Source organism: Corvus hawaiiensis, chromosome 9 (genome assembly GCF_020740725.1).
Source record: "Corvus hawaiiensis isolate bCorHaw1 chromosome 9, bCorHaw1.pri.cur, whole genome shotgun sequence".
Lineage (NCBI taxonomy): Eukaryota > Metazoa > Chordata > Aves > Passeriformes > Corvidae > Corvus > Corvus hawaiiensis.
The window spans coordinates 272,321-285,953 of NC_063221.1; the positions used below are offsets into that span (position 1 = coordinate 272,321).

Consider the following 13,633-nt stretch of genomic DNA (forward strand, 5'->3'; position numbering starts at 1 on the left):
GCCCAGAAAAGACATCCCCAGAGCCATCCATAGACAGCCAACAGGAAAAAACTTATTTCTAGGCTGTCAAAGGGTTGGAGAGGAATTTCTAAAAGCATTTTTGCAACCGCTGCACTACTCAAAGCAAAAGAAATCCCCCAGCATCCTCATGACCTGTCTGGCTCAGCAGTGTTAGCTCCTGCCAAAGCCAGCAGGAGATTTTCTCCTCCTTTAGATCTCCTCTTCACCCCTCCAAGAGGCAGGTCCATGCCTGAGGACTATCCAGTGCTTTCTCTGATCCTCTGCCCACCCAGCAAGGCTCAAGTTGGATAAACACAGCAAAACACCCACTGTCAAGGGGTGGGATGACAGAGGAACCTCCTTCCTTCCTTCCTTCCTTCCTTCCGGCTGCAAATACCCTCCCCAACAAAAAGAAACCTGGACCAGAAATCCACCAACTCCATCTCCAACCTAATGAAGCCAAACTCAAAGGCTCAGCTTTCTCCAAAGCCACCCTGCTAACAAACAGGGTGGCTTTGACAAAGCGACATTGTCAGGACAAGCGCCAGGAGAAGACGGAGCTGTTGAAAAATTTTTCCAGCAGGTCTGAACTTGCACTGAGCAGCTGATGCTCAAGACAGCCAGAGAAGCCCCATCCCTGGCAGGCAGCCAGGAAGGAGATGCTGCTTCCCTCTTCCAAACCTGTGAAAGAGAAAAGGCCAAAGAGCAAAACCTCTCTCCGAGAGCTACTCAGTGCTGGGAGGTGTGAAAAAACGTCCCCCTTGCTGCAGCGACAGGCAGGCATCAGCTCAGCAGCCTCCGTGAAGGCAAACACCCTCAGCAGCCAAGGCTGAGCACGGCTTCCGAGATTCCTCAATGGGAAAAGGTTCATTGAAGAATTTTTAGGCTTAATTCTGCCTGAGAAAATGCACGGGAAAGGCAGTTACAGCATATCAGGTGCTGCCTCACAAGCTGGGGGGAAGTGACTCCTGTGAAGCTCCTCTGATGACAAATAAAGGAGTTGGGATTTGCAGCAGAGCTCATGGAGATGACGCAGGTTTCATCACAGCATCATCCACCACAGTGGCATGTTCCAAGCTTGCAGGAAAGCTGCTTCCCATCAAACAAGCTGGTTGGCATCATCCAGGAAAGATGAGACAACACCAGCTTTTTCAGGTGTGTTTTGAGAAGGACAATGTCCCGCTGATCTCCCTCCTGACGGCTGGGATAAGCACCACAACGTTTTCCCCAGTTAAAAGCAAGAGCCATGCTGGAGTGTGCAGCACCAGCCCAAAACCAGCCAAGCAACAGGAACAGAGATATGTTTGGGGTGACCCACGCACCCACAACCCTGGGCTGAAGGATGGGAGCCACCTTTCCCACTGAGCACACAAAAGGTAAGCGGAGACAAGCAGAGCACCTCTGCCCTCTGCTTTTCTAGGAAAGATCTCAATATTCCAAAGGCTTCTCTGGGAAACCATGAGTCCCATTTTGAAAGCTGCTTTAGTACAACTTCAGGGACTTCCCTGAAGTTTTACAGAATCATGGAATGGTTTGTGTTGCAAGGAACCTTAAAAATCATCTCGTTCCAACCCCCGGCCATGGGCAGGGATACCTTCCACCAGACCAGGCTGCTCCATGCCCCATCCAGCCTGGCTTTGGACACCTTCAGGGATGGGACATCCACAGCTTCTCTGTGCCAGGGCCTCACCACCCTCAGAGAAAATGCCCTTTTGGGAGTGCGCAGGGAGATGTCCTCTATATTTTAAAATGCAAAACGTTGAGTTAAATTAAAAATAAGTGATTGTCTGATCAAACTAGATACCTCCTGAGGTCCCTGAATTGACTTACTACGCTGTCATCCCTGAAATACAGTGTGCGAGGGGCAAGGCAGGTACTGCACCTTAGAAACTGACTGTGGTAAATCACATTAACCCTGCAAACTGGAGAGGCTGAAAGCACCTCTGCCACAAACACCTCCCAGCCAGCACGCAGCCCCCCATCTGAATCACACAGGGACAGCTGGGGGCTGCCTGGGAGAGGGGAAGAGGTTGAATTATTCCAGGGGAGGGAAAGGACGGGGGTGCAAATGAGCAGGGAGTATCAGAAGTTTCAGTGCCTGCAGGCTGCACCGCGTGCTCGCCAGCACAGGGAGATGCTAAAAACCAGAGACTGCTGAAGCAGAGGGCTGTGCTGCCATCCAGAGGGACTTCAGCAGCCTGAAGGAGCAGCAGAGGAGCAGCATGGAGCTCAGCTTCATGGGAAACACCAAGCCCGGCACCTGGGGAAGAATGACCCTGTCCATGCTGGCTGGGAAGGGGCTGGGCAGGGAGAGCCCCGAGGGACCTGGTGGCCACCAAGCTGGCCCTGAGACAGCACTGTGCTCTGAAAAACAGTGGGTCAGCAGCCCCCTGGGGTGTGTTAGGCAAAGCCAGTGGGTCCAGGAGGTGGCCTGTCCCCTTCATGTAGCCCTGGAGACATATCCAGAGTGCTGTGCCCCACAGGACAGGAGACAAGGGCTTGCTGGAGCAACTCCAGCCAAGGTGACTAAAGGACAGGAGATGGAAGAGCTGGGGCTGCTTGGCCTGGCTGGAAGAGGCTCAGTGAGGATCTGATCAATGCACAGAGTACCTGACAGTGGGGGAAGAGGCAGAGCCGGGCTCCTCTCTGTAGCACCCAGAGGCTGGACTAGAGGCAACAGGCACAAACTGCAATAGAACAAACTCTGCCTGTACATAGGAATTAACTTTTTCACTGTGAGGGGAGCTAAACACTTGGGACGAGGTGCCCAGAAAGGTTGTGGGCTTTCCATATCTGGAGACACTCAAAACCTACCTGGACAAGCTACTGGGAGAAACTCAGAGGACTCTGGAGCCTGCTCTAGGTGACCCTGCTTGAGGTTCTTGACCACTTCACTCCCTCCCAGTAATTCTGTGTTTCTGAGCCATAGCCAGCCTCAGGCTAAGGGGGAAGCTCCTTCCAAAGGCTGGCTTCTGGAAAGTGTGGACCATGGTTTGAACATTGCTCCAAGACATGCTAACAAAGCTTCCCAGCACCTGAGATTCCGGTGAGGGAAGCAGGAGCTGCAAGGATGCAGTGGCAAAACACAAGGCAGCAGCTCCCAAGCAGAGGCATCTGCTGGCACCCACCTTGTCCTCCCATGCTCAGCTCCCAGGGAGCACTGGAAGCACCTCTGAGCCTGCACCGGCTCAGCCACGCAGGAAGGCTCCGACTGTCCCCGAGTGCCCACCCCTCTGGCAGCCCTCGGGAATTAACACTCACCGCAATTAACTCAGATAGGGAATTCCTGCAGGGTGTGCCAGAAACCCAGACTCTGAGGAAATTCAGTGAAGGATGCTGCTATTTCCACACCATTGCCAGAGTATCCAGTGGCACTCAAGTTCATCCCAGGTCAAAAAACAAACTCCTCCCCAGGATGCAAGCCTTGATCTGCACTAAAGGGAAGCAGGGAGAGCACAGGGAGGTGCAGGGCAGATACCTCAGGGAGAGGTGTTTCTCTGCTGCTCTGGGCAAAAGCCATATTTCAGTGTCCCCATGGCCACATTTAGCACATCCACAGTCCTTTTCACCACCTGCATGGCTCCTCATGCAGGGTAAAACATAAGCAGGGAGAGCCACGTTAACAAAGAGACACTCACTAGGCTCAGAGAAGTTAATTGCTTTGCAGGATATTATAGAAGACTTGGAAACATGGGTGGATCTACAGGAAGGATCCTCCCAGGTACATAATTCCCAGCATCACCTGCCACCGAGATCTCAGGGCTTTCATCTGCAGAGCCCTCAGGGCTCCTGCCAGCTGCCTGAGATGCCCCAACCCTATTTCCCAGCCCTCCCAAAACCCTGGACTCATGGCAACAGATGTCTGAAGAGGAGCCCACGGTGGAGAAGGAGAGGGCTAAGCTGCCTCTGACAGCAAGTGGCACTGCAGAGGTGCCAAGAGCCGTTCTCCAGCCTCTCAGCACAGCCAGACAGCACCAAGCAGCCCCCACGGAGCACCCTCGGGGGGGAGCAGGGCTGCTGCTCAGAGCACAGCAGCTGCACCCACTGCATCCAGCACCTCTCCCAAGACCGTGCCACAGAGCTGCCAGCACCAGTGACGGTGATTCAGAGCCACCCTGGGGCTGGTCCCTTCCCCGCAGAGCCAAAGAGGGGCAGGGTGGTGGGCGCTGGTCCAGCTGCCCGAGCAGCTTCAGCCCAGGCAAGAGGCAGTGCCACACCCCACGTGTGCTCCTGGCCTCTCCATCACTGCAGCCAGTCAGACCCAGATGGTGCTGGGGATTATGCTGGAGGCAGCGACAGAGCTGGCAGCCCAGCACACACCAAAGGGGCCCTTTGTCTCATTCAGCACTGGCAAAGGGAAAAAAAAAAAAAAGGGATTTAAGGAAAAAAAATTCAGCTTCATTTGTAATCTGGGATGCAGAGCGTGCACATAACCAGCCAGAGGCTGCCAAGTCGTAAAAAGCCACCGAGATCTGTGAGCAGCACCCCGCACGTTTGCAGCCTGTTCTGTTCTCTCCCCGCTTCCCATGGAACTGCGGAGGCAGAGCTGCGGGAACGCTCCAGCCCCAGAGGCTCCCGCGGGCTGCGCTGCAGGGCCCGAGCCGGCCCCAGAGCTCCCCGGGGCCGCAGGCTCCCGGCAAAGGGCCACCTCTCAGATTCACAGCACCAGAGACGGGAATCAGGATGCTCCAAGACAGGACGTCACTTTTAATTGCCTTATCCTTCGGGGTCGCTGTGCTGTGGGCAGAGTGCATCGCTTCCCACGGGACACTGAGACCCTCCGCCCGTCACTCAGGTGCTCAGAGGCTGAATTGCAGCATCCCACCTTCACACTGTGCCACGACTGCTGCTTTCCCTCCTGTCTCCTCCATTCCCTGCCCAACACCCGCCTGGAATCAGGCTTTTCCATGCATCCTGGCTGTAAGTATCGCTCCAGAACGAGGGTACAGCTTGCATTCCCCAAACTGCACAAGCTAAGCTTAACAAATTCCCGTGCACACGTGGATTTCAGCCATGCAAAGCAGGGTTGGGTCGTGTGTGCTACAAATTCAGCCTGAAGCTTTTCTGGGATGTGCTCCCTGTGTGGCTCTGCCTGTCCTTACCATCAGCTAAGGAAGCAGCTGCTCATCCTGGAGAAGCCACAGGAGGTTCCCCGTTTGCTTATTTTGACGAGGAGCTTTTCTTTTGAGCTGTCTCTAAGCTTGACATTATCCAAAGGATGCTGCCAGGCATCCAGAGCAAAGACAGCAGTGATTCAGCCTTGAAGCACAGCAGATCTCTCCATATCCCTCCATCCCTGAGCCCAGAGTGTGAACACGGGGATGGAGGGCAGGGAATCTGGCTGGGACTCTGGAAAGCAGGGTTTGGTGTCTGCCCTGGGCCGAAGCCCCTCAGTCAAGAACAAGGTGGGCTGGTACATTCATTTCTCACCATAAAGATAATCCTCCCATAGAGCCACTGCCCCACAGGCACTTCATGTTTTCTGTTCTCTGCTTCAGTTTCGTCTTGGGAAAAAAAAAAACTACCAAAAAATCAGGGGAAAGAGCATTTTACCCTTCCTATTCTTGTTCTACTTATGCGATTGTTTCACTGGCAAAAGGCAGCAGAGGGGGAGGTTTAGTGAGGGTCAGACCTGCCAAGACTGGTGAGCACAAACAAAAAGCCTTTCTTCACTACCCCCAGAGCAACCCAGATCGAGAGCAGCCAAACAACGTCAGGCTACACACCAGGAATGCCACATCTGCAAAGCCAGAGCTGCTCCAGGGGAGCAGAGGTCTCATGCAGCAGATGAGAGGCACAAGCAGCATCTCTCCCTGTGCCCACCACCCGGCCACAGCTGGCAGACAGGAGCACGAGGGGAGCTCCTGCAGCTACTCAGACATTTTCCATATTTCCCACATCCCATTAATGCCCACCACCATGCTGGAGCTATGGGAAAATACCCTCCCTCACTGCTAACCAGAGCTAGACTGCCCAGGTGAAAGCCCCCAGGGTGATTCAAGGCACGTGAGATGGGCCCTTCTGAAAATTAAATCACAGGAAAATTGCATTATTGCTAACAAAATTACATGTAAGGAAATTAATTTGCTTTTTCTCCCCGGCAGGGTATCTGTCTATTCCCAGAGAATATCCATGGTACTGGGGTTACTGGCTCTGCACATCTACCTGGGCTTCAGCAAAGCTTTTGGGGAGAACATTGATGGTTTGTCCCAGAAGGATAGAATGGTTTGGATTGGAAGGGACCTTAAAGCTCATCTTGTTCCAGCTTGCCTGCCATGGGCAGGGACACCTTCCACTACCCCAAGTTGTTCCAAGCCCCATCCAGCCTGGCCTTGAACACTTCCAGGGATGGGGCAGCAACAGCTTCTCTGGGCACCCTGTGCCAGGGCCTGCCCACCCTCACAGGGAAGAATGTTTAACTTTAACCCCACTCACTTTCAGTTTAAAGCCATTCTGCCTCCCTCAGCCTGGTACTGCATGCCCTTGTCAAAAGTCCCTCTCCTCCTGACGTTTGAGTCTGATGTTAAAGCAGGAACCTCTGGTGTGTGGTTTTTGCAGGCTGATGGGGTATCAGGGCACATAAGTCTGGGAAAGGAACAGATCAAACCCCTGGGTGCTCACCAACCTCCCAGGAAGGGGCCTGGCAGGGACAGGGAGTGGGGCTCTCTGGTCCTCAGTGAGACATGAGGTCTGTAAAGCCCAAGGGCCAGAGCCCATTGTTCCCCCAACATCAGAGGCTTCCCAGAAAACCATCATAAAGCAGGATGAAATGACAAACCCAAGCACCCAGGAGATGGGAAATGCAAAGACAGGACCCTACCGGCCTGGGGAAACATCCTATTAAACCACATCGGGATGGCAGCACCCGACATTGCTGCCTGAGCATTCCCACTGTGTTAGACAGAAATATTGGGTTTTGTGTTTGAGTCACTGCTGGATGGAGCAACTGAGGGCAGCCAGAGGGGCACAACCCGCCCCCAGGAGCAGGAAGGGCTCCAGCTCCATGTCCCTGCCACCAAGCAGAGCCGTGGAGGTGCAGGCCCTTAATTAGCGGGCAGCCTTCGAGGGCTGCGCTCTGCCAGCCGACAATTAACGAGGCCACCCCTCTGCTTCCTGCCCTGCCATGACTTATTCATCTGGTGTCCCCAGCGGGCTGCAAAAGATAACAAGGCACCGAGTGCCTGCCGAGCCCATATGGCAATTTATTTTTCCTGCAAAGCTGCCTGAGTCACCGGCCAGGAGGTTCCCCAGGCACAAGGAGATGAGCACAGAGCCAAGAAGGCCAAGGAGAGCCCCCCTCAGTGTCAGACTGCTCTCCAAAACAAGCAGGAGCAGCCTCAGCATTATCACAAGCGGTTTTATCATGGAAGCCATCCCAAAGAAACCCTACCAGCCTCACGTGAGTGGAGCACTGACCTAGATCTTGCCAAAGCAACGTGCCAGATCTAATTAATACGGGGGCTCCCATCTCCTTTGGGTGTTTTATTAAACATTATTCCCCAAATCCAGTTCTGGAGGCAGGGAACTGCTCCAGACCAGTGACACTGGAGTAGGATGTGCCGCAGCAGCTTATCCCAGGCAATCCTGCTGAGCAGACATGGGGAGGGGAAGCTTGTCATTTAAATGTGGGACTGAAGCACGCGGCTGCAGCCCTGTCACACAGTGAGTGTGGGATGAGAGAATAACCCAGGACCTGGAGCTGGGCTTTTCTCACAGCACCGAGGCAAACGATTAGAAAAAGTTAATTAAAGGGAAACGAAAAATAAAACTGGTGGGTTCTAGCTCTGCCAAGCACTTCTGTTTTCTCAGGTTTGTTAATGTCCCAGCCTGCTCTGATTCAGGAGGACACTTTTTAGAATTAAATAAAAATCATAGAATTTAGAGGTTGGAAAAGACCTCTAAAATCATCAAGTCTAACTGTTAACTTAGCACTGCCAAGTCCCACAAAAAATGGCCTCAACCACTGCATTGACAGATAATCCCCTCTCAGTGGGGTCAAGCCACAGCAAAAGCAGAAAGGCAACAGCCCCAGATGCATCTAAATACCAAGATACAGCCAAAGGAAACTGCCTTGAGGGCTTTCAAAACAGACAGCTTCCAACTTTCCTCTCCACGACGCTTCCCTCTACCACCCACAGTCTGGGGACACACCATTCCCGTGGGATGCCCCGCTCCAGCTCAGAGCCAAGCAGCCCAACCCCACAGTGCCAGGAGACAGAGCACAGCTGGTGCTGGCTGCTCCACAGGGGTCATGTCACCACTGTGACACCCCCAGTGCCCCCACCAGCCCCGCAGAGGACAGGGAAGGCTCCCGCTCCCCCCAGCTGCCCACCTGGGCTGGGGGCTCTCCGGTACTTACTCCCACTCCTTCCTCCGCGCCTGGGGCGTGCTCTGCATCTTGTGTGCCTCGTGTGCCTTGATAATGTCCCTCTGCTCGATGAGCCCTCCCCGCCGGCGCTTGATCACGTCCGGGCTCACGGGCACCAGCTGGCCCAGCCCCAGGTCCACGGTGCTGCCGGTGTCCGCGTCGGCATCCCGGGAGCGGGAATCGTAGAGGGCGTCGAAGGAGGCGGTGCGGGACACCAGGGCCTGGGCCAGGCTCTCGGGCTCCAGCAGGTTGCAGGACTGGGTGTTCTGCATCAGGGCCAGCCGGTGCTGGTGCCACGTCTCCTCCTCGGGCAGGGCCAGGACGCAGCGGGACGAGGCAGCGTCCAGCTCAGCCCCCCTGCCCATGGAGCACGTCCCGAATCCCAGCATCGCTGCTGCTGGGGTGGCTCATCACTCTGGAGGGGAACAAGACAGAGGGAGGCTCAGAGGTTTGCTCTGTTTGCCCCGTGATCCCCTCCCTTCCTCCCACATCAACCAAAAGTCCTGTTTCTCCTCAGTTTGTTGGGCTGGACCCTCTCACACTGGGACACACATCACTGGATCCCCAAGATTAGGGCAAGGGGTAGCACCTCCTGCCTTCCTCCTCCTTCCCAGTTTGGGAAGCTGAACCTGCAGCTCCCTGACCCCGTAGCCAGCCCTCCCTGGAGCAGCACAGCACAAGGAGATCGGAAAAGAGGAGATTTGGGACACCTGGACCAAACCACCCCAGGCTCTTTCCATTTGGTTGGTTTTTCTCTGTGGGGCAGCCCTGGCTGGAGCATCCAGATCCCCCTCCAGCCCCATACTCACGGGGCGACAGCCAGGCAGCCCCAGAGACAGGCAGCACTTCAGGAGGCTGGATGGGGAAATACCAGCGTGGGTCTGAGTCGGGAGCTACCCACAGGAGCCAAAGGCACGGGAACACTGCCAGGAACACCACACCAAGCACTGCTCCTCAGCCAAGCAAAGTCAGTGATGCCCCACAGACAGGAGAAACTCGTGTCCGAGGCTACAAAGCCTTGCCATGGTGAAGTGCTTTGTTTTCATGTTGGAAAAGCTCTGTTCAGCCTGTTATTGCTTCAGGAAAGGCTTTGCTTTATCAGCCCCAGAAATTCCCCTTCCAGTGTTTGCCCATGATGAAGGTGAAAAAGGGGGTGAGAGAAAGCTTAAGGCAACCACCCCCTTCCTAACTACCTCCCTGATGCAGCAGAAAGCAACCCAGCAAGGAAAAGGAAGGTTTAAATGCCCCAGTCATGCAGCAAACTGAGCACATCATCATCTTAACCCCTTCCCAAGGCATCATTTGGAGACACCTCCTGAACACACGGTGGCAAGGGAGGTTGGGATATAGGCTGGGGAACACCCCACCAGGAGCAAAAATAAATTAAATATAGGGGAAAGAATTAACAGTAACTGAGGGGATGACATGGAGCATGGCCTCTATGCCAGTCAAAATAAACCTGACATTCCTCACAAGGGGAACGGATGGAGGGCCCAGGGGAGCATCCCATCCCCTTCAGGCCCGTGGTGCTGCCCAGTAAATAGAAGGCACCCAAAGTCACCCTCAGACTGAAACCAGCCCAGCCCAAGGGATAGTCAGCCCTTGGCAAGATCTCCGGAAAGAAAAAGGCAACTGACAGCAAGAGCCTCAGCAAATTAATTAGCACATTGATCAGACGAGCGTGGCTGCTCCCACTGAAAGCTATAAACAGATCCTTCACTCCACTACTTTGCTTACCCATGCGACTTTTTTTAGGAGCATTAATTACTTTTTCAAGTCAGTTCTGAAGACCTTCATCATACCTCATTTTCCCCAACTTCTGCTTTTCCTTTTCATATTGCTCTACTGGTTTTCAGCCCTCCCCTCTTCAAGTTTAACTCCAGGTTTCCTTGGGTTTGGGGGGCTTTTTTTGTTTTGGTTTTTCCTTCCTGTGGTTGGTGAGCTTTTTGTTTTGGTTTGGTTTTTCGTTTGGTTAGGTCTTGTTTGGCTTCCGTTTGTTTTGGTCTTTATGTTTTTTAAACACCCATTAGCCCCTTTCCTAGTCATTTCCTTGGCAAGGACAGGAGGATTTCAGGCACACCAAGTGTGAACACTCCAGGTTTCAGCCATGCCTGAGGACAATTAGCCAAGAGCAAATGAGGATAAACCCCAAGGGCAGGTCCAGCATCCACACAGACACTGGCTCTGCTGGTGCCTCCCAGAGCATCTCCCACTGCAGGGATGCTGGTGGCCCCCAGGCTCGGAGGCAAGTGGAAAAGCTCAGCCGGAGCCCTCAAACGAAACACTGAGAAAGTTTGAGGAAATAAATAGAAATAATTAGCTCTGCCTCCGCCCAAGCAAACAGGGCTCACGCTGCCAGCAGAACAAGCCACGTTCCCTCTGGAGAAGTGACAAGGAGAGAAGGGAGGATGCCAGAACATTTTGTTAAGGAAAGCTGGCGAGGTTTCACACTAACGAGGGTGCTCGAGGGATGCCACATGCCAGGTACCAAGCATCTGGCACCAGGGCACCTGCCCCTCCTCTGGCCTTTGGACCCCTCCTCACACTGAAAACAAATGCTTTATTTTTACCCAAAATCTGAATTAATGGGAAAAACACCACATTGGCTCATGTAATTTGGCTTCTGCTGTTTAAATGCCAGCCCTGCCTCTGTTGGTGGGAACCAAGAGCTTGGGCTCTGCTGGGAAGAAGTATGGCCAGGGCTGGGACCGTGGAGCCAGCCAGCAGCCCTACCTCCAGCCTGGATTTTCCCAATAACACAGAACTTGTGTGTGTGTGTGTGTGTGTCACAAAATGGCCTGGGCTGGAAAAACCTTGAAGTTCATCTCGTTCCAACTCCCCTGCCATGGCAAGGACACCTTCCCCTGTCCCAGGTTGCTCCAAGCCCTGTTCAACCTGGTCTTGGACACTTCCAGGGGTAGGGCAGCTTCTCTGGGCAAGCTGTGCCAGGACCTCCCCACCCTCACAGGGCAGAATTCTTTCCTAATATCTAACCAAAGCCTACTCTGTCAGTGTGAAGCCGCTCCCCTTTGTCCTGTCACTCCAGGCACTCATAAATAGTTTCTCTAGATCTTTCTTGCAGGCTCCCTTCAGGTTTCAGTGCCTCTGAGCCCTTCCAGCTGCAAATCAGCCTTTTCTTGGGAATAAACCCAGGTTGCCACACAGCTCCCTGTTAGCAGCTGGGCAGAAGGTGACTTCACACCTCCACTAATGACAATTGGGAGTTAAAAACAGCAAAGGAAAGCAGCACGCCCACCTGTATGACCCACACGTGGCTTCCCACAGGTGATCCTGGCTGATACTCACTGTCCATATCGCTGGTGGTGTGACTGGGATGCAGCAGGGACGTGGGACAGCCCCTGCCGTCCCTGCCACAGGAACAGGGATGTCACTACCCAGCAATGGCACACTGGTCCGTATTTCATACAGGAGACTCAAGGAACCGCTGCACTGTGACACAAAGTAGGCTTTCAATGCATCAAAATGAAGCCTCTAGCAGCTCTCACCTGCCAAACTCCATTCTAAAAGCAATAAAAGTCAGGAAATTCACTGTTTGCTCCTGCTGTGGAGAAACCATTGGGATAAAACCATGGCCACTGGGCGCTGAGAGTGGCCAAACTGAATTAGAGAGGGGATATTCAGCTGCAAAAACACTGGCACTTGTGCTTTCACCTGCACAGTGGCTGGGAGCAGCACGATGGTCCCTGCTCAGCCCAGGGCACAGCTGAGGACACGGATCACCCAGCTGTGTTGGCACAGCTGGAGGACACATCATCTAATGGGGATCTCAGAGAGACTGCATCCTTCCTTCCTTCCTTCCTTCCATCCATCCATCCCCTCCCACATGGAATTGCCACAGCCAGACAGGAGCAGAACAGCGAGCAGCTCTGCCCCCTTGGTCTGTGCATCAGTGTGGGCTGAAATGGGACACAAGCATCCAAAGGCAGCATCCCACCCCACAAACCACCGAGAACACAAGCCAGGGCAGCATACCCACCCCACAAACCACCGAGAAGTGGCTTTTCAAGCACCGGAGCACAAGTGATGGAAGAAGAAATACACACAGGTCCTCTCTACAGCATCCTCAAGGGAACCAACCCCGTTGTCTCAACCCCAGCCACGTGCCACAGCCGAGGAGCGCAGCCCCAGCAGGCAGGAGACCCTGAGATCTCACACCATGCTTCATTTTTTCACCTCTGGCAGCTGATTAACTAATAAGGAGCTGCAGGGAGGAGCAGGTTCCCAGCAGCAGCGCTGCCCTGCGAAGAGGAAATTCCTTTTAGGGGTTTTCTGTGAGTGTGTTTGTGTTACAATGGCAGCAATCAAGCCTTTAGCCAACTCATGATGTATTACCATAATAACTACGCTCAGCACCTGAGGCGCTGGGTGAGCTCTTTGCTTCCATTATCTGAACAACCTTTACCAAAACCCCTGGAGTTAAAGCAAGAGGTTTAATACTGTGCTTCCACAGGGCTGAGCCCTTCCCGAGGGCTCAGCACCACAATGCTGAGCTCCAGCACTGCCACAAGCCCCAGGAGAGCAGGGCGGCAGAGATCCCTTCCCGGACAGGGCAGGATGGACAAACTCTGGCTGTGGTGTAGTCCATGGCCAACAAAGCAGCTGGAGCCCTCCAAGCGTGGTTCAGCACCCCAGCAGCCTTCCTTGGGGATTGGGGGGGCGATTTTGACAGCAGCATCAGACCAAGAAGCTGTTAAATACATACATATGAAAAACATGTATGATACTATATATATATATATATATATAATATAAATCTATATGAGAGCGTCTAGGATGCTGCTCCCAAGCACCTTGGGGACACCCCAAGTCAGGCAAGGATTCTCCACTTCACCAGCCCACAGGAGATGTCTCCCCCCGGCTTGGCTGCTCTCCCTGCGAGCTCACAGGCTGAGGTATCTTGGCCCAGTTCCATCCCTCCCGAAGCACAGGGATGCTCCGAATCTGGCCCCTGCCTCCCCTTCTCTCTGACTCACTGACCTGCTTCTCCCCAGGCCACGGGGGCCACTTGGTTTCCAGGACAATCAAGAGCCTCTCTCCACCGAGCCACGCTTGCCCTGAGCTGCTAATTACCAGTCCCTGCTCCAAGGACAAGCCGGGAGCTCACGCTGCGTGGAAAAGCAGAGCACTGAACCTCCGAGCGCTCACAAGGATTTCAGCGTGGGGCCCTTCCAAACAGAGACAGATGGGCTGCGAGAGCGACTGATTCATCCTCGTGGCCTTTTCCTCTCCTGCCACGTGCACCTC

At 53.9% G+C, this 13,633-nt stretch overlaps 1 protein-coding gene across 9 annotated transcripts in view; it reads right to left on the reverse strand.

Moving 5' to 3' along the window:
* CACNA1E (calcium voltage-gated channel subunit alpha1 E) overlaps positions 1-13,633 on the reverse strand; it is a 129,691-nt gene that overhangs the window by 97,387 nt on the left and 18,671 nt on the right. For all 9 annotated transcript variants that reach the window (XM_048312163.1, XM_048312162.1, XM_048312159.1 and 6 more), the window contains exon 2: positions 8,360-8,783. In XM_048312163.1, coding sequence (XP_048168120.1) covers positions 8,360-8,757 — 398 coding nt within the window. In that variant the 5' untranslated portion in view covers positions 8,758-8,783. The remainder of the gene's footprint in view (positions 1-8,359; positions 8,784-13,633) is intronic.